General features: G+C 37.4%; 1 protein-coding gene across 1 annotated transcript; it reads right to left on the bottom strand.

Annotated features, from left to right (window-relative positions):
- Window positions 1-8565: 8565 nt before the first annotated feature.
- Window positions 8566-13339, bottom strand: LOC127496682 (zinc finger protein 418-like). The gene is made up of 5 exons (XM_051864358.1): window positions 13159-13339; window positions 12264-12452; window positions 11719-11834; window positions 10346-10489; window positions 8566-10020 (listed from the first exon to the last, which is right to left on the bottom strand). Exons 2-5 carry the CDS (start codon window positions 12406-12408, stop codon window positions 9229-9231), a joined length of 1197 nt encoding a protein of 398 aa, XP_051720318.1. The 5' UTR covers window positions 12409-12452; window positions 13159-13339; the 3' UTR covers window positions 8566-9228.
- Between the last annotated feature and the right edge of the window lie 6556 nt (window positions 13340-19895).

Below are 19895 nucleotides of genomic sequence, written 5' to 3' on the forward strand. Positions count from 1 at the left end.
AAGCCTGTAAACAGAATTATAAGATTACTATAGAGACATTTTTTCAACACATTTATATAACTTGAGGCTCTTTAGAGAAGGGGTTCTCAACATTTTGATATTAAGCATGAAAGAAAAGAAAAAGAAAAGAAAGCTTAATTTTATATCATCATTGTATTTGTAAATAAAAACACTTGTCTGAAAAATTAACCTGAAAATGTTTTATTTTTTAAGTTGACTGTGTATCTTTTTTTTCTATGGACTATTAAGTACTGTTAAATGTGTAAACCAGAACAGAAATTTATAGTTCAATTTAGTGTTGTCACGGTACCAAAATTCCAGTAGTCATACCAATACTATAAAAATTTTTACAGTTCTCAGTACCAATTTCAGTACCACATTAAAATCTGTTGGAACTATTTTACTATTTTATATAGCCTATTTTAAAAACATATTAAATATGGTAATCATACATATCAATATTTGGAGCGTCTGTGTATGTATATATACCTCAATGAAATACATTTTGAAATATAAAATAAATAAATAAATGCTCAAACATCAATTTTGTAACAGACGTGCATGTTTATTTTAGCTATTCCTTCAATGAAACGACACGCTACAGCTTGTAAAACTATTAAATAAATATCGGTAACCTAAATAATAAGAAAGTTAAATATTATTTAAAAACATTCGTTTTTTATTTCCACACAAAGATGCGTCATATAGCCTACTGCTCTGCTCTTTGAGAGGGATGTGGGACACGAGAAGGAAAGAGACCATTTCGTTTTAATAGTATCTTCATGTTATCTCCTGATGTTACAAGCAACTGACACTTGTTGTAAAAGGTCTGAAGAGCGAGTTTTATCTTCACACATTCAGGCTATATTTGATGTAGCGCTGCCAGGGAAAGCGAAAGTAAAAATTAAACTTGACGCGCCTTATGAAGTCTAATAACAAGCACAAACTGTGTTAAATAGAGCAAAAAGATTTCTGTCCTACGGTGTTTTTTTCTACTTTACTACAGTAAAGAATGCTAATAGCCTATAATAGGCCTAAAAGCGAACGAAAGGAAGAAACATTATAATCCCCTTCGTGAGTGAAGATTTGGGAAAAGAAACAGAGATTCCGTGTTCAGTAGGAATAACTAATGGAATATTGTTAAATTCTCTGCTAATCGGGTGACCAGATCGTGATTCGCAAAACAGAATACAAAGCTTAAATTTATGGACTCTAGTACCTCTCTCATTCGGCATGAACCAAAATGTGTCCATGGCTGCAATGTCACATTTAATTGCTAACCTATTATTTCTTTTGTAAACAAAGCTTTGTGCTTCACTTGTGTCATATTCAAGTAAATACTGGCACAGCCCTATCAACGGGTACCGAATATAGCCGGATTCTCGGTACTACCGGTACTACAGAAATGCTGGTATCGTCACATTTTCAAAAATTCAGTACCGACTTGGTACCTAAGTAACGGTACTTTTGACAACACTAGTTCAGTTTATTTATAGGGGTGTAAAGATACATGAATATGGATTGATCAAATGACTAACGATACGACGTATCGATATATATAAATAAAAAACTAACACAGACAACGTATTCTCTCCTGTCTGACTAGTCATGGGTGTGGAAGTATTTTAGATTTGCAAATTTTAGAGACAATAGATGCAGTTTTTTAATTTGTGTGTGGGTGCATTTTTATATCTGTGCATCTCTGAAGGGAAATGACTGTCTTCAGAAAATGTTTGATGGCATTTCCTTTTTTGATGTTAATTCCATATAATGTCTAATCAAGTATTTTATTAGTGCTGCTTTTGTGTGCAGTGGTAACCTACTGTCTGTCAAGACGAAGTTGTATTTTCATTCAGCTTTTCTGTCGTTTTTTCCTGACCCCCAGAGCAATGCGTGTTGTTTAGGATACAGGATTTGCACATTTCAATTAAATGTTCATGTTATATATTGTGGTTGCATTTTTAGATTTATAAAAATAAATCTAATCTAAATCTAAGAATCTAATCGTATCACAGCATGTTTTAAGGTATCTATAAAGGTAAATATCATATTTCTGGCTTAGAGAATTGATGTTGGATTGTTTGTCAAATCGTCTGATTTACACCCCATTTTATTTATATGGCACTTTTCACAATAAAATCATACTTAGCAGCACTTTTTCAGAGAAGTTTATTTATGGCAAATTTTTTTTGAAAAACTTTCAACCAGTATTTACGCAGAATGAAACCATGTTAATTTGGTATTATTTTGATCCTATTATAGGACTTATTAATATTTTAAGTAAGCTTTTATTTTTATATTTTCAGTTATTTCAAATTTTGTTTAAGTTTTAGTAATTTTGTCATGTGCTTTTGCCATTTTATTAATTTTGGTTTTATTTTTATATAGCTTTAATTTATTTTAGTAATTTTATTAGCAATATTTATATTTTATTTCAGCTTTACTTCAAATACGGAAAATTATTTTTATTAGTTTTAGTTAACAACAATACTAGAAAGAAGCACTTGTGTCAAATTCAATGAATGTGAACTTTCACCATTTTTAAATATTAACTTTTTTTATAAGTAAAAATCTCCCTAGCCCATCTGAAAACCCCTATTTTAAAGTATAGGACACTTGGTATTCTCAGAATAAAAAAAATAAAATAAACTTACCACAGGTGGCGTTACCATTCCACACGTTTTCAGGTGGCTGTCATAACCCTGTTGATGCGGGAATCCCAGGCCACAGTCCTGGCAGAGACACGGCCGCTGTGCCGCATGCCCCCCCATGTGTGACATAAGCATGAGTGACGAGCGGAAACCCATCCCACATTCAGAACATTTTAGGACCCTCTGGTGAGTGCTCCCATGCTTCTTTAATTCCTCAATGCTTGCAAAGACTTGGCCACACTCCATGCAGCGGATCTCATCTGTCTTGGTAGGCAAAGCCCCTTGATGACCCCAGCATCCTGTGTCCTTCTTATGCTTGTCAAAGTCCTCTTGACTCTGAAAGAAAACCAAACACGCCATGCACTGAATGCTCTCCGGCTTACACTCGTGGCCGTGGTAGAGAGAGGGCAAGCGGAAATGACGTTTGCACTTTAGACACGTATACGGCAAGACACCCAAGTGAGAGAAACTGTGGCGTAACAGAGAAGCCTTGCTGGAGAAGGTCCGCTCACAGTCCGAGCAGGAGAAGATGCCTCTGCTGTGCCATTCCAAGTGACGGAGCAGCGAGTTGCGAAGGCGAAAACTGGAGCCGCATTTGAGGCACAAATGTCGTTTCGCCTTGTTGCCTGTGTGCTTCTACATGACCCTTGCACACATCTAGGTCAGTGAAAATCTGCTTGCAAAAATCACACTGGTAGAACTCTTTCTCAAAATGGTTAGTGTCCAAGTGCTGCTGGAGCTGCTCCTCGGTCTCAAAGATGGTTGAGCAAACACGACAGTGGATAGAGGCCTTTTGCGAGTGGGAGCGAAGGTGAGTGCGGTAATTGACTAACTGGCAGAACTGCTTGCCACATTCATCGCAGCGGTAGGGGCGAACACCCGTATGCATATTTAAATGTTCTCGGAGTAAGAAGAGAGAGGAGAAGGTAAGATCACACACATGGCAGCGATTCTCTTCATTCTCTGCACATCCATTTGTCTCTGAAATTGAAGAAAAAACATGTATCAACAGACGCTGAAACAGGCCACTGGAATCATGTTAAAATGTAGAGCTGCGGAATATAGTCATTTTTCGATGCATCGCAATGCTGATGTGAACAATTCTGCATCGATGCATAAAAATAAAAGAATCGATTTTCAAAAAATTTCATAGGCTTATAATATATATTAATGTACTGTTTTATTGTAAATAAAGGACTCTTATTACACACTTGAAGTTGAAAAGAGTTATTAAAGGGGGGTCTAATGCTATTTCATGCATTCTGACTTTTTTACACTGTTAAAGAGTTGCATTCTCATGCTAAACATGGCCAAAGTTTCAAAAATATGAGTTGGACGTATGTGCCAAATACACTACTTCCGGTTTCGGAGAGTTTTTTTAGAGTATGGCCCTTTATCACGTAATAAAGGGCGGAATTCCTTGTATGGGCACTTCTCCCTGATAAGCGCGCACACACACATCACCCAGAGCGAGAGCAAGAGCACGCCCATCAACGTGTTTCGTTCGGGTTACAGAAGCCAAGAGATTTTTCAACAATGTCACCAAAGGAGTGTTTTTGGTTGTGAGGGAAAGATTACCTTTTTCAACTTCCCAAAGAACCCAACATTAAGGGAACAGTGGATGAAGTTTGTTTTTCTGTGTGTGTTACCTACCCATTAAGCACAAAAGCTATGAAAAATATCTCAATGCGTCATTCGCGCTGACTGACACACATCTGAAGCGCGCGCACAGAAAGCTGCCTCTCTCGGGGTCCGTTCACATATCACGTCTTTTGCATGCTCAAATTCGTTATTTCAAATGTAGGCGCGCTCATAATGGAAGTGACGCGGTCGCGATGCGCATGCGGTGCATTTTCCAGACGCATCGAGATAAAAAATTCTCAACTTTTCAGAATGCCGCAAGAGCACCGCAGATCACGTGACAAGAATCAACCAATCAGCTTCAGCCTTTCCGTAACAAAACATCAAAAGCTCAGCCAAACAGCTGATCATAACTGTACATGGTGGTTTTTATATCTCATCTCTATAAATATATCTAGTAGTAAAGCTAATGCAAGGGCTAGAAATCAATTTATCCTTTGCTGAAACTTCCCTGTCATCGTGGAGAGTGCAGTTCATGGTTGTATAGCAATGACAGACGCCACAGGAGCACAAGCGCTTTGGAAAGAAGGAGAAAGAGGAGCGGCCGCGCTTTCCACACGTTTTTAGACGCGATATGTGAACGGCCCTTCAAACAGCATGTGATCTCGATTTCAGTTCTCTTTAGCGCCATATTGCGCTTGAACGGTCAGACTCACACAATAATTTGAAAATATCTGTCTTGGCGAGTACTCACATAAACATAAATGGTTATGTCTCAAGTAAAAGTAACATATTAGATCTGTGCATTAGGTCTAAATTTAAAATTAATGTAAATGTGTCATTAATGTAAATTAAAAAAAAAAGATAATCACTTACTGCTCTTGACTGAACAACTTTTGTAGCTTTAATAATCTATTTACTTGTAATTAATACACTAAAGACTGTGGGGTCATTATTTTTACATTTGATTATTCAATTTATGTATGGTTTCTTAAAATGAAAAAAAAGGTAAAGCACTGTCAATTTCATTTCTTTCTTATATTGTACTTGTTGCATGTTTGCATATTTGTTCTTATTTCTAATAACAAACACAGAACAACAAAAAGAACAACATTGTGATTATTAATATAGTAACTATTATTAAAAAAAGAATTAGAGGAAAAGATGCATCGACAATCGTTTTATAATCGAAACGTTACCCTCTGATTAGTAATCGAATCATGAGGCAGATGAAGATGCACACCTGTATTTTAATGGGATGGAAATGACTAACCAATCAGTAATATTTTGCATCTTACGGCATCATTGAGCAAAAGTGTGTTTATGAATTTATAGATATAAGGGAGTTACATTATAATTTCAAATAAAAAAAACTAGTACATTGTACTTGTAAACAAAACATTTAATGACAAGGATAAATATATTTCTGGGACATATAATTGCTTAAGATAAAATAATTAGTGATATACCAATATTCTTTCTTACTATTTTCACTATTTTGCATAAATGAATTAAAAACAAACAAAAAACTAAAACAAATTATTTATATTTCTCAATATACATTAAGTACAGTATGAAAAAGATATTTTTGAATTTAAGATCACATTTGATTATTTTTGTTAGATTATTAGTGCTAAAGTTTTAAATTGCAAATTATTTGTTTATTTAAAGATTAATTTTAGATGATGGAAAAGATAATTAAGCAAAATGAGCACACACATACACACACACCCACCAACGTATTGTGCATTTCTAAATGGAATGTATAATTTTTTTTTTGTGGTGGGGCAAGAAAATTTTTTTGTCCCAGCAGTACAAAATTCTTACTTTTAAGCTCTGCAAAATCTACAAAATAGTGTATTAATTAAATCACAATCCATTATTTGGAAAGTTATACAATACCTGGCCAGGAAACATCATCGGCATCTTCTTCCCCCTCCTCCTCAACATCATCTTCCTCTCCTTCTTCCTCCTCCTCCTCCTCATCAACATCATCATCAACATCATCATCAGTCAAAACAAATTCCACCTCCTCATCAGTCCTTTCTTCACCAGATATAACATCATCTGTCGTAACACTAGAGGCTTCCTGGCTCACCTCTGAACAGTTCTGTTCCTTTTCATTGTATTTCTTTCCCTCTTGTTCACTTTGCTCATTGTCATCGTTTCTCTGTTCTGTCCCCTCTCTTCTTTCTCTTTTCCACGAAGTGCAAATGACTTTATCCTTCTTCTCTGTGGAAATGATTTTTAAATTACCTTGAGCGGTTTCCTCTTTAGATGAAGAGTCATGCTTGAAGGGAGAGGAATACTGGTGGTCCAGCAAAAAGCTTTTTTCAGCTGATGCACTCGGGACAATGCTGGCATCTTCATGACAGTCTACATGTATTTCAGTCTCAGGTGCTGGCTTTTCAATGCTGTTCGGGGTCGGCAAAAATGTCTCCTTAACACTCTGTGGCTCACAGAGAGGGAAATTCCAGCTTGAAAAACCCAACTCTGTCAGCTGGATATCGAGGGTAAACTCTGACATGGTGCCTTGGGGAAGAAGTAAGAAACACTGTATTCATTTTGCTATCAATGCAAAGTTATCTGGGTTTTAATTAACATTTTAAATTTTATTAATATTATTATTATTATTATTATTATTATTAAAGAGTCACATTTACCACCTAGAATTGATTTTGAGGTAAGAACAGATTATTAATTAAATGACAAATCAAAATAAACAAATTATTTTGTGACCCTGGTAGTAGCATCAGACAGAGAAGTCTTAGATCTCAGACATAAACAGTGCCTACAACATCTATCATAAATTGCATTGCTGCATGACACACTAACATTTTATCTGTCAATTCAACCGCTACAGTGAATGCAGTAGCAAGCTTACTTCATTCAGATTACCTAGGAGTCTTCGACGAACATTTACAAGCACCTTCGCTCCAGGATCTACTGTTCAGTAATCAACAATGAATCTCTGATCATGCCGGGTTTATTAATTGCTCAACGACCACCTATTATGATAATGAACCACAACTGTATAATGTGTGATTGTAACTACCGAAAATGTGAAAACTATTTTATTACGACTATGATAAAGCTCAAATTAGGTTGCATGAGCATGCAGAAGCAATAAGGTAAAATAAGCCACTGTCCAGTCGATACTTCCGGTATAAAATACCTGATTGGAATGTTGATGTCGCCATCTGTAGGAGGGGAGCGTTAGTGCGGTCTCATAGACTGTAAAAAAAAAAAGCCAATCAAAGCGGACATGTTGCCGTTGCACTTTCGTTTTTTATATAGTAGAATGAGAAAATGCGCGCACACACACACATATTATATATATATATATATATATACATACATACACACACGAAAGTGCAGCGGTTGCTAAACGCGGTGTATTTGGGGCGTGGTTTAGTTTCGGAACTGACTGAACCGTACCTGGCAGAACTTTGTTAATGTTGTCATGTCGTTTCAGTCCTGTGCTTTCTCTGCTCTTTGAGCGAATTGAGTCTGGATGGTTGTCATCCTTTTTTTGATCATACAAGAAATTTAACACATTGACTAGCGCAAACTTTATGAAAATCATCCAAATGAAATACTCCTCATGTTGTTATCAGTTTGAGCTGTTCTGTAATTCATCAGTTCCGTAAAGACTACATGTTTTACCTGTAGTAAAATGCTGCAGACACGCGTTTAGATGTGGGATTCCTTTATCATCCTATTTTGGAGGTGCTCGCAGCTTCAGCAGGCTTTTTTCCGAGTTGTTTTTCAGCTGGAATGCTAAAGAAAAAAATCAGTTATGATTTTTTTCCCGCCTGGTTGCTCCGGCAAAAATCCACACATCTTTTAGGCACTTTTATGCTTAATGAAAATGGCTAATAGGGGGACATTTCTCTTAGTCTTGTTTCCATTTTAAATGTATTGGTTACTTTAGTAACCAAAATGTTGCGCTCACCGGAAGATGATGCTAGCCTTTTCTATGTCACGGAAATCATATCCACCTTGCTCACTGCCTGATAATAAACATAAGTTAAGCAGAAATCATAGTTCTAGCTAATCAAACATTTTTTTTTTTTTTAAACACAGTGCACGTATGCAGAGCTTGCTAACCAAAGACTAACTGGACATGCAACGAAATGAAAAGGTTTAGTCTGACAGTTGCAGTTTTAGATATATCCACTGTTCTCCTTCATGATCAATCAATAGCGCAGACCTGTTGTTCAATTTGAAAAGATCAGCTTTAACCATCGGTTTCACAAATGCTGTAGAGTGTGCAAATAATTGATAGCAACACAGAAAAAAAAAAAAAAAAAAAAGAAGACACTGAAAAACATTTCCAATTAATTACTCAGACATTTACTTCACTCAGAGAACTGTCTTGGTTGTGGGTAACATTTAAGTTCAAGTCAAATGTCAAATCATACCTGTAGAAAATGGAAACATTTGAAATAAAATTTAGCCAGATTTCTTCAGAAAACAATCATTTAGTAAATCTTTCCACTCACCATTGTACACACTTCTAAAAATAATGTAAAAACAATAACACATTATTTATAGAAAAGACTTTAAAATTTTCCAAAAAAGAAAGAAAACAACAATGTGAAGCCTTAGACAATATAATAAGGCTTTTCCGTGGGTTTCTCTTGATGGTATTAGTTACAACATGGTTATCCCTACAAATGAGAATTCAGTCATGGTATGAATCCTTTGTTACTTGCCATGCCAAAGCTATGTACAGATGTCAAGATACAATGAGGCACCCAAACACGGATACCATTAGTTAACCGTGAACACACTACCCTTTGGGTTTCCAGTTTTCAAATAACATGTTCACATAGTGTTGATCTCGAGCGTCACACAGTTGAAGGATCCCCACTATGTTACAACTTCAAATCTAAAGTGAACCCTGTCCCCACCTACATTTCTATGCACAAAAATTTTAAAAATCGAATTCATCTTCTGTTAACATAGACCCTCAAAATTCTCCCAAAATTAATTATCTCTTTCCGACTGGCTTCTCTTCTTTTCCATGGCTCTGTTGATGAGCCTTCAGGTTACTTTCTCTGCCAAAGCTTTTCCCGCAGGTGGGGCAGGTGTACCGACCAGCACTATGTGCCCTTGCCATGTGGGCCTCTAGCTGCGCAGGTCGGTTAAAACTCTCCTCACATTCTCCACAAGGATGAGGCTTCCGCTGCGTGTGCTTCTCTTTCTTATGTGCTCGAAGTTGCGTCAAAGTGGGAAAAGTGAGGTCACATTCAGTGCAAGGGATCTGCCGAGCTGGCTCAGGAACAGATTTCTTGTCATCATTTTCTGCCTCGTCATCTGCTGTCTTGGGCTCCTGGGTAGACTTGGCTGGGCGTCCTCGTCTTCCTCCCGTCTTCGATTCAGCTGTGGCTGGTGTTGCAGTAGCGTCTTCTGAATGGTTGGTTTCCTCAGGCTCCTCTGCCTCTTCCTCCTTCTTCTTTCGCTTCAGTTTCTTTTCACCGGCAGCTGTGGCCTCAGTTTTCGGCGGCCTCCCTCGACGTTTGATGGCAGCGCCACCGTTGCAATGCCGGTCACCTGCGTGGTTCTCCTGGTGTTGCAGGAGCTCTGCCTCTTCTTCAAATCCCTTACCACATTTACCACACCGGTAGGTCTTTGTGGAATCCTCTGCTTCCTCTTCTTCCAGGGGCACTGGGTGCTGGGCCAAACGATGGTTGCGCAAAAGTCCAGGGCTTCGAAATGTCTCGTTGCATTCTTTGCACACAAACTGACGTTCAGGACATACCTGCCGTCGATGCGTTGTTAACTTGAGGAAAGAAAGTGACACATGTTGAATTGTTATTAAACATAGGCTTACAATTATACAAAATCCAAACATAAGCATGGCATGTGTAAATCAACATCAAAATCATCATAGTTGTCCATGCTCTAACACTACGATAACAATGGCATAACATTTTGCAAATAAATTTTAGTAACTGTATATTGCCTATTAAATTTTCTAAATTAATTAGAATAATATATTTTATGTTGTATTTAAGATACTTTTAGACTTTATACTATAAAAAAAAGGTCACTATTTAATAAAAATATAATGTGAAATATAAAAATTTATGTAAACCTCCTCTCACCTCTGAGAAAGTGCGGAAGCATTCTTGACAGTGCGCACATTTGAAGGGCTTGTCCTCCTTGTTGTGGGTCGACTGATGTTGTGTCAGCTCCTCAGAAGAGGGGAAGGTTCGATCACACACGTAGCATGTGAACAGAGTATCACACTGTTGATGCAAAGGCAACAGGTAAGTGAACATACATCCTTTTCAAACCAAAATAATTTCATACTTTGAATGAACATTCAAAAATGGATTCAGTATTCAAGTTGATTTTTGATCAATATTTTTAAATATCTGTTCAGCAAAATGTTTAGTTATATTTATTGCATTATTATAATGATATATGGTGGCATAATTCTTTTGCGAATCAAATATCACTATTAGCATGGACTCAAACAACATGCTATAACAGTTCTAGCAATTATGGTGCATCCACTATGTTAAAAATAAAAGATAAGCACACTGCAAATAACTACTTCTTCTGAAAAAGCATCTCTTCCACCTGGTGGCAAACTCACAGCATTCAGTTTGCTAAGTCTGCCAAATAAAGCTGACATCAAAATAGCTGAAACAAAACCACTTGATAATAATGGTAGGGTAGAGGCTGCATTAACTGAAAAACATTTCCGTCATTTAATAACATTAACAGAGAATTCTAAGTACTTTCAGTTATTTTGACAGAAATATCTGGCATCTGGTCTACTGATGATTTTTCCCTCAGAAACTATCAGCAGTAAATAAATAAAGTTTGATGAAATAAGAACATGAGCACTAAACAAATGTAATGAAGTGTAAAAGAGTGTAGCCATGGGTGTTTATCAGCTTCATTGAGAATAAGATTTACATTCAATAAACAGACTTTTCTCTCTGCTTTCCTATTTTATTAGTCATTTAATTTGGGTTAATGGACTGCTTTCACCCTCAACAAATACATTAACTCATCTATGCAGACATCTGCAGACTTGTGTGCAAGTCCGTGAAGCTAGAAGAATGCTCTAAGCAACATACACAAAGCAACACATACTCACTCCAACCAACACTAGCAAAATGAATTTAAAAACCATTACATTAATTTTGGAGTTTGCATCACATAGTTCATATTTTTAGAATAATTAATATATTTTTTTTTTAGGATCATTTACATTTATTCGTTTCTGAGGCTTTTATCCAAAGCGACTTACAAATGATGAATAAAACAATCGATTAAACTTAATGAGGCAATAACACGTGAAGTGCTAGCAATTCAAGTTTCAAACATCGTCTAGAGTAGTTTGAATGCAGAACAGAAGTATGACCATACCTAATCAAATCAAACTGTTGATGTTGTAAATGACTGAATCGCAAATAATCATAGATCTGTGCTTCTGTGATATCAAGGTAGTGCTTCAACTAACCTGCTGAAGTTGCTGTTTGTATTCTTCCCGATGACTCTTCTTCATGTGCCTTTCCTTGGCTTTTGAGTTGCAGAAAGTAATAAAACACTGGAAACACTGCAAGCTTTCATGCTGGTCTAAATACACACATAGAGAGAGGATGAGAAATTTAAACACTGCTATGGAAGACAATGCTAATTATTACAAGTTTATAATAAATGTATATACACAGTGTAACATCAAGACAAAAACATCTAAAAATATAATTTAGAAAAAGAAAGTTTCAGAGTGTGATAAGCATAACATGATAATATTAATCCAGTAATATCTGGATCCTGGGATATTTTAGGAATCCTGTTTAGTAATCATACTTCCCAAGACTTAAAAGTTAATTATTCTATCCCAGATTTTAAATAAATATGCTAGGACACCATTCACCATTACACTATTTGAAAACTGGTATAAGACTATGCAACAGGTGCCAATTAGAAACACATTTAAAAGCTGGAGGACGTCTTTCCATAACTGATTCCAGTACAAAATCAATGATTTCCCTTCACACTCACATGACTGAATGATAGGAGGTGGTGCACGGTCCTGAATGGAGGTGGTGTAGGCATCCTCTGTCTTCTCAGGTGGCAGTTCAGCAGGGGCAGCAGCCTCTCCACCTCCCATTACTATCTCCTCTATCTTCAGTATGTCAGAGTCCATTATGAGGACTTAGGGATTCAGTGTACACCTGCTGTAAATTTTTACTGTAACGAAGAGAAGACAGACAATTTATATATACAAATATATTTAAAAAGTGCCACTCAAATTAATAAACAACGTAAGAACACAACTGAACCGTTTCTGCGTACTTCAGTGTTCAGAATGAAGTTTTTACAAGACAAGTCAATTGAGCCACTAAAACAACATAGCTGACAAGCTTAAATATATATTACCTACCTTTTTTACACGCACTAAGAGCATCACAACAGTCTCTGAATATTTGTCCATAATATAAAAAATGGTTTCATTTTAGAAAACAGTGTTAGAATACTAAACGTCTCCAATCGCGCGTTTTAGAGCCGCCTACCGTTTGTTCGCATTAACTAAGCTATGCTAAGCTACATGCTACCGGCTAACAAGGCCTACGGGGGCCTTGAGCTTCTGCAAACTAAACCAATGCTATGTAGCTAACTAGCTCATTACTTGTTGTATTGAAATTAGTCCCACTACCAATGTGCCGATACCGCTGCCAAAACTAAACTTTATCCGTTTGAACGGCGCAACGCTGTTCTTATTTATTAGGCTGCTACTACATTAGCTAGCTGCTGAGTTCGAGGTTAAACTTGGAGTAGAGTAAAAACCAAGTTCGCTGGCCAAAGCCGTTTCAAACAAAGCCCCAAAATGGGGAAAATTTTATATTTTACGTTAATTAAATCTGAGTCTTAAAAAATAATTCAGCAAAATTCTTACCTTAAAGAGAATAACCTTTTTGTCTGGAAGGAAAGGCATAAGCCAGACATACATTTGAAAATAAAGGGGGCGCAAACGTGTAGTCAGTGACCCGCTGTTAGACTGGGAAAAAAAAAAAAAAAAACCTGCATCACGTGCCAAGGCGTCCGCTGTACTTTCCATTGTGTTGATAGAAAAGCAGAACAGGTATCGAGATGCCTTGTTTCTAATTCAAAATAAGAAAATCATAACTAATAAAATAATAACTACTATAGTCTATATATTAGGTTACATATAAATGCATTAAAGTGTTTATCACAAGAAGATTGAGCCCATACTATAAAATGTAAAAGCGTTTATTTCATACAAATAAACTGAAGATGATTTTGCAATGCACAATAAGCAGAAACCAAAACAGTCTTGAACTGTTAAATGAAAACATCACATTCTAAACATGAACCTTTCCGTTTTAGGAAATAAAAAGCAAACAATTCATAGGACATGTTCTACTGCTAGGTAAAATACAATAAAATACCATTTTCGGTGGAAACATAAAAATTAGATATAACAATCACAATATAACATTCATTATACACCCAAATAGGTTTAATTGTGTCATTTCCACACAACTACACAACCTGGACAAGAAAAGATATGGGTGGCTCAGGGTTTGTCATGGATGGTAAGCAATAACTTAACAATTAACCAGTTTATTTAAGTAAATGAGTAAATGTTTAAGTTTAAATGTTCACAGCCTGTAATCCTCATGAAGACCCCCGACTATGAAACTTAAGAAAACAGTTGTGGTTTCGAGAAATGCACAGGAACACACAGCATTTGAGACAACGCACACGTGACGTTCTCTCACAGCCTCCGAATCTACACCTCCTGGCCTCATCGCCCTCAGCCAGCTGCTCTGGCCAGTGGCCAAAGCCATCGTATCGTGTATGTTCATCTGGCAAAGGGGTCTCAAGAACCTGAGAAGGTCTTGAGTTTGTATCTGGGCCGTGTAGTTTGGGAGCAGGAGGGCAGGGGGGGGATGAGTCTTGTGCATCAACGCCACTGGAAAGAATCAATGCTTTGGCCACCTCCAAACGAAATGCCATAAGTGATAACAGATCTGTAATATGACTGTAATCTTGCTTATACTGTATCCATGCATTTACCAACACCAGATCAATCAAGTCCCAGAGAACAGAATGTGGCCAAGCGCTGACTGCCGAGTTTGTGCATGGAGTACGATAAAGACTTCTCAAGTCACGGTTAAGATTCGCAGCTTTAATCGCTCGCTCAAAGCCACTGACAAGAGATGTTGAGCGTGGCTTCTCCTTTACCACTGCTGAAAGGATAAAGCCATGATGACATCTGAAAAGTTTGAGTTTTCCATCTGAGCTCACAAACTCGTCACCTATTTGCCCTCTTGCCCCACCAACCTTGCCAGCGCTTTGCACACCCACCTCTAAAAGATGCTCTAGCATAGAAGGTGTGGAAAGCTCTGGTTTGCAAAGAAACACCATCCCTTCATTGCCGTCTTTACCCCTAGAGACCATTTTCTCAACTACATTTTCTCTATTGGAGTCATCTGCACTCAAGTTGAAGTCCACAACCAACCCTCCACCACTTACGACAACTGTGTGAAGTAAAGAATGGGTTGGGTGTCTTTGAAAAGGAAGGGGGTACTGGTCGACCCCATAACTTCCATTTCGCTTCAATGCCCGACAACCGTCTTGAACTCTTCTAATCAACGGCATAACCTTCCACAAAGGATCTGTCTTTGAGTTTGCACAGTTATGTGCATTCTCATTACTGTGCGCTTCATTACTCTGTCCTGGCTGGTTTCTATTACTTTCTTCAGACTGCTGATCGCTACTTGTCTCCAGGTGGAAGCTCCACCAGAACTAACCAGCTTCACTTTACGAGTGAGCTCGCAGAATCTTGAAGCCGACATGGCATCGGAGATCAGAGGTACTCGCGTGCAGTCTTCCCAGTAGAGCTTTGTGCTGGGAAACTTTGTGGTAGGAAAACAGAGAAAGAGAGTCTCAGTTTAGTTTTATGAGCAGTTTATGAAAGAGTACAATAATAAGATGGTGACACCACTGATATGAATAAAATCTATTATCATTATTAAAGGGTTAGATCACCCAAAAATGAAAATAATGTCATTTATTACTCACCCGTAAGACCTTCACTCATCTTTGGAACACAAATTAAGATATTTTTGTTGAAATCCGACGGCTCAGTGAGGCCTGCATAGCCAGCAATGACATTGACAATGACATGTACTAAAAGCATATTTAAATCCGTTCATGTGAGTACAGTGGTTCAATATTAATATTATAAAGCGACGAGAATATTTTTGGTGCGCCAACAAAACAAAATAACGACTTATATAGTGATGGCCGATTTCAAGCTTCGGAGCGTTGTGAATCTTTTGTGTCGAATCATGATTCGGATCGCGTGTCAAACCGCCAAACTGCTGAAATCACGCGACTTTGGTGCTCCAAACCGCTGATTTGACACAAAAGATTCATAACGGTCCGAAGCTTCATGAAACAGTGTTTTGAAATAGGCCATCACTATTTAAGTCATTATTTTGTTCGATTAACGAAGGTCTTACGTGTGTGGAACGACATGGGGGTGAGTAATAAATTACATTATTTTCATTTTTGGGTGAACTAACCCTTTAAATAATATATTATGAATATATTATTATTATATATTTAAATTACATTTAAATGAACCATATGAAAAAAATTAATGTAACATTTTTTTTAACATAACATATTTTTAACTTTGACATTAGAAGTATATTTTCCAGAACTTTTTGTATATTTTTTTAAACATTAGTCATGACAAATAAATAAAATCGAGAGACAAGCATTGTTTTAAAATAACTTGATGCACTGATGCTTAACCAAGGAAAAAAAATTAACAATAAATGTCAATAAAATGGTGTAGAGGCAAGGTTTTTGTTCAAGGCATTTGACAAATTCACATAATAGCAATAAAAATGTGCGAAAACAATATAAAGTCAAATCAATTTATATATTTAAATATATACGATTTATAAATCTTTTTTCCATGACTGAAATGTCAAGGAAAATGTTTGTCACCATCTTTTGAGAATGACCCATTTTTCAAATGTTGTCATGCAGTTATATTATAACTAACCTTCAGAGTTCCCATTGCAATGTGGATTCCCACATACTGTGCGACCTCCTTTTCTGTAACAGGGTTTGGCAGTTTTGATGTTTCTCTTGTGCAGACAGCAATTTCATTCCACGTGTCCAAACTAAAATACTGATTGAAATAGTTAATGGGCTTCCAGTTGAGCTGCCTCTCTGGTTCTTTGTGCCTTGTTGGAGAGGCACCCATGTTTCTAAAGAGGAAAGGGAAAAAAAACAGCTTTTAAAGATTGTTGACAGTAATTTGGCATACCTGGTATCTTAACTTACACCAACAATACTTACGTTCTGCCACTTGGACCACATATCTCTATGCTCTTCTGATGTACTGTACCATTACTCTGTATTCCATGGTAACAGGACATCAGAATGGTTTCAGCTTCTGGTTCAGAATGGACACTATCGGCATCATCTGTGTCTGAATTCTCAGAGAGGAATTCTAGAAAGTCTTGAGTTCTCTGCTGTTCAGCACTAACATCACCTACAAAAACAATAAAGCATATTTTTAAACTGAGCTCACAGAAAAGACTGCACATCAAAGCATTAACCTGGCTATTCTTTTATTTACCCTCTTCAGAGTTTGTGTACAGATGTTGCATGTCCATTTGTACCGAACCCACCCTGATTTCCTCACATTCTTCAATTCTAGATGAAGCCCCTATGTGATGTGAGTGGGACTGATTAGTGATGACATGCAAAACAAATGTATTTGATATGGCAAATAATTCCCAATTAAATTATTTAAATCTTATAAAATCCAGAATTATGTCCCCCACCTGCAAGCTCCCCCGAATCCAAGCATGTCTGTTCTGCATGAGGAGGCTCCACTAAATGTTCCCTCTCTTCCTCCTTAACAGGATAAAATATACATTGCTTGCTGTAGGTCTGCAGGGGCACTACATGAGAGTCTGAAGAGGTGCCATCTCTGTTCTTATCTGCAAGATGAATAAAAAGTAATCTTTAATAGACAAAATGTTGCAGAAAGGGTTAAATAAAGAGCATATGAATAAATAAAAGGTCATAAAAGGTTTAAATAGACAAACATTTGACATCTGATTAAATATATTTTCTTGATACAGCTCTATTAGAACATAGAATAAAAAATAGTTAAAGTCTAATCATGACCTTGGCATGCAACACGGTGAGGATCTGAAGGCTGGAACATCTCATTCGTAGTCAAGTGGTCTTCTGCTTTTACAATAAACATCTGTACTCCACGCATCGTACAACTCTCAGAAGAAATCAGACTGTGGTGAGCCAAATTTGAAGAACGTTCTTCTATTTTCATGTCAGAAGATGTGTAAGCTGAAGTCACTTTACTGGTATCCAACTTGGAGTTTGCCTTTAATGAGAAAATTATGCAATTCTGATACACAATACAATACTTTACATGACACAATAAATAATCAATACTCTCCAAATGGGTTTAAAAGTTAATATTCAAATGTTGAAGGACAACATCTAAACAGTCTGCAAAACATACAGAAACACTCACCCGTCTAATCTGATTCTGGGTGTTTGGATTTTCCATATTTCTCTCACGTGCTGTCAAGAATTTTTCCAATATGATTCCAGGAGAGCTGCCGTCTCTAACCAGCTCTTTAGATGTCTCGAATGATCCATCTTCAGAGTTCACAATGTCCATTACACTCGTGGTAACAGAGTCTAACTCAAAAACTACCTGTTCCTCAGGAGCCTCCTCAGAAGATGATGGCTGACAAGTTTCAGAGGCATTAACTCCATTCTTGTCCGTTTCTTTGTTCTTTCTCTCTGGAGTATCAAGTACACACATATGATAGAGCACTTGGCATTCTTGTGGATCCTTATTTCCGTCCATGTCCTTTTTACTTTTGTTTTCTGTGCTAGTTCTTCTTCCAACCGGTCTCTTGCCCTGGTTTCTTCCAACTCCTTTCTTACCTCTCTTCACAGAATGTCCTCCCATCACTCTTTTATGATCATCAACTCTTCGTACAAGTACCTCCTCTTCTTCTTGCTTTATCTCTGGCTCAGTAAGAACTTTTTGAGTTAATACTTCATTAGTAGACTCTTGAGGTTGAGAACATGGATTGCTTACTTCATTTTCATTCTCTTGAGAGACACCAGAAATGTTATTTATCTGAGTGTTATGGTTCTCGTCCTCATTTTGGTCTCCAACCATGACTAAATTAACCCCTAAGGGCAGTTCTTCTTTAATTTCCTCCTCCAATGCATCTTTGAGCTCAGTGCAAGAAGTTTCTGTGATGGTCCCAACCTCATTGCTCTGTTCTTTTTCTGACACACTCTCACTAGCATTTTCAGTTAGCTCCTGGGGCACAATAGTTTTGACTAAGGCTGGGGTAGACATCTGTGAAGGGATCTTGCAAACTTCTAAAGGATTTTTCTCTGGAGGTTGCTCAGGTCCAGGAACAATTCCTTCAACATCTTTGTCTTCTTCCTGTTGCCTTCCTTCAACACCACCAGAAGCAAGTGTCAAAGAAGGAGATGGGCTTAAAGCTGGGAATGATAGTCTTTCTCCCCCAATCTCCCCCACCTCAGTCTCCATATCCCAGTCTGTTGCAACATGAATTTCAAATACATTAGGTGAAATATATTTTTCATTAGGACTAGAGCTCATGACTCGTTTTTTAGCAACAATTGTCTCATCTGGGAAGGCCACCTTTCCAGCAGAGTGCCAGGCTGCCATGTGTTCCTGTAAAGCAGACACTTCAGAGAATGTCTTCCCACAGTCCTGGCACCCAAGAGTAAGTTGAGAATATGGAGGGCTCAATGCAATTTCCTGGTCTATTTTTGTAGGAGCTTTGCGTTTTCGTACAATTTTGGGCTTTGTAGACACAGAACCATCGTTGTTCTCAACAGAGGGCATTTCAAAAGAAAAGGGCTCTCCTTGATACTCCACCAATTTATTTTCAACTGATTTTGCTTTCTTCTGGCGTGCTACATTCAAGGATTTACTAGATGCATTTTTTGTTTTTTGCAGTACCTTTTTATCACATTTGCTTGGTGGTGATTTCTCAAGTTCAGTAGCATCTAACTTGTGTACTTTCAGCTGAGGCTGCTTGTGACCTTTTAATAAGAGCAGAGCTTGCTTCTCTATTTCAGGCAGGTCTGGAACATCAGGTTTGGATTTTGCCTGTGTGACCTTATGCTTTGGTAATTTGAGGGTATTCTTCTGAAAATTATTATTTTGGGTCTTTCTAACTTTGGGTTTCTTGGGACAGTCGTCTTCAGATGTTTTGCCCTGCTTCTTTTTCTTTCGCACAGGTACAAGTGTTTCATCTTGTTGAACCTCCTGGACAGACTGTGCCTTCTTGACCAAATTGTTCTTATTCTTCATTTTTCTCTTCTGAGGTTTCCCTTGTTGTGTTGCTTCTGGTGCCACCAAAACAGTGTCTGTTGCATTATTCATTTCACCTGTTGACTTCACTGCTACTCCCGAAGGACTTTCAACCCCCTTTACTTTTTTATCTTTTTGCACTTTTTGGTTAAAATCCAATTTATCGTCATGCTGAGACAATATATGCACTTGGTCTTGATCACTAATTTGCTGGTTCTGGTTTTGTTTCGTTTTAGATG

The sequence above is a fragment of the Ctenopharyngodon idella genome, chromosome 16 (genome assembly GCF_019924925.1).
Source record: "Ctenopharyngodon idella isolate HZGC_01 chromosome 16, HZGC01, whole genome shotgun sequence".
Lineage (NCBI taxonomy): Eukaryota > Metazoa > Chordata > Actinopteri > Cypriniformes > Xenocyprididae > Ctenopharyngodon > Ctenopharyngodon idella.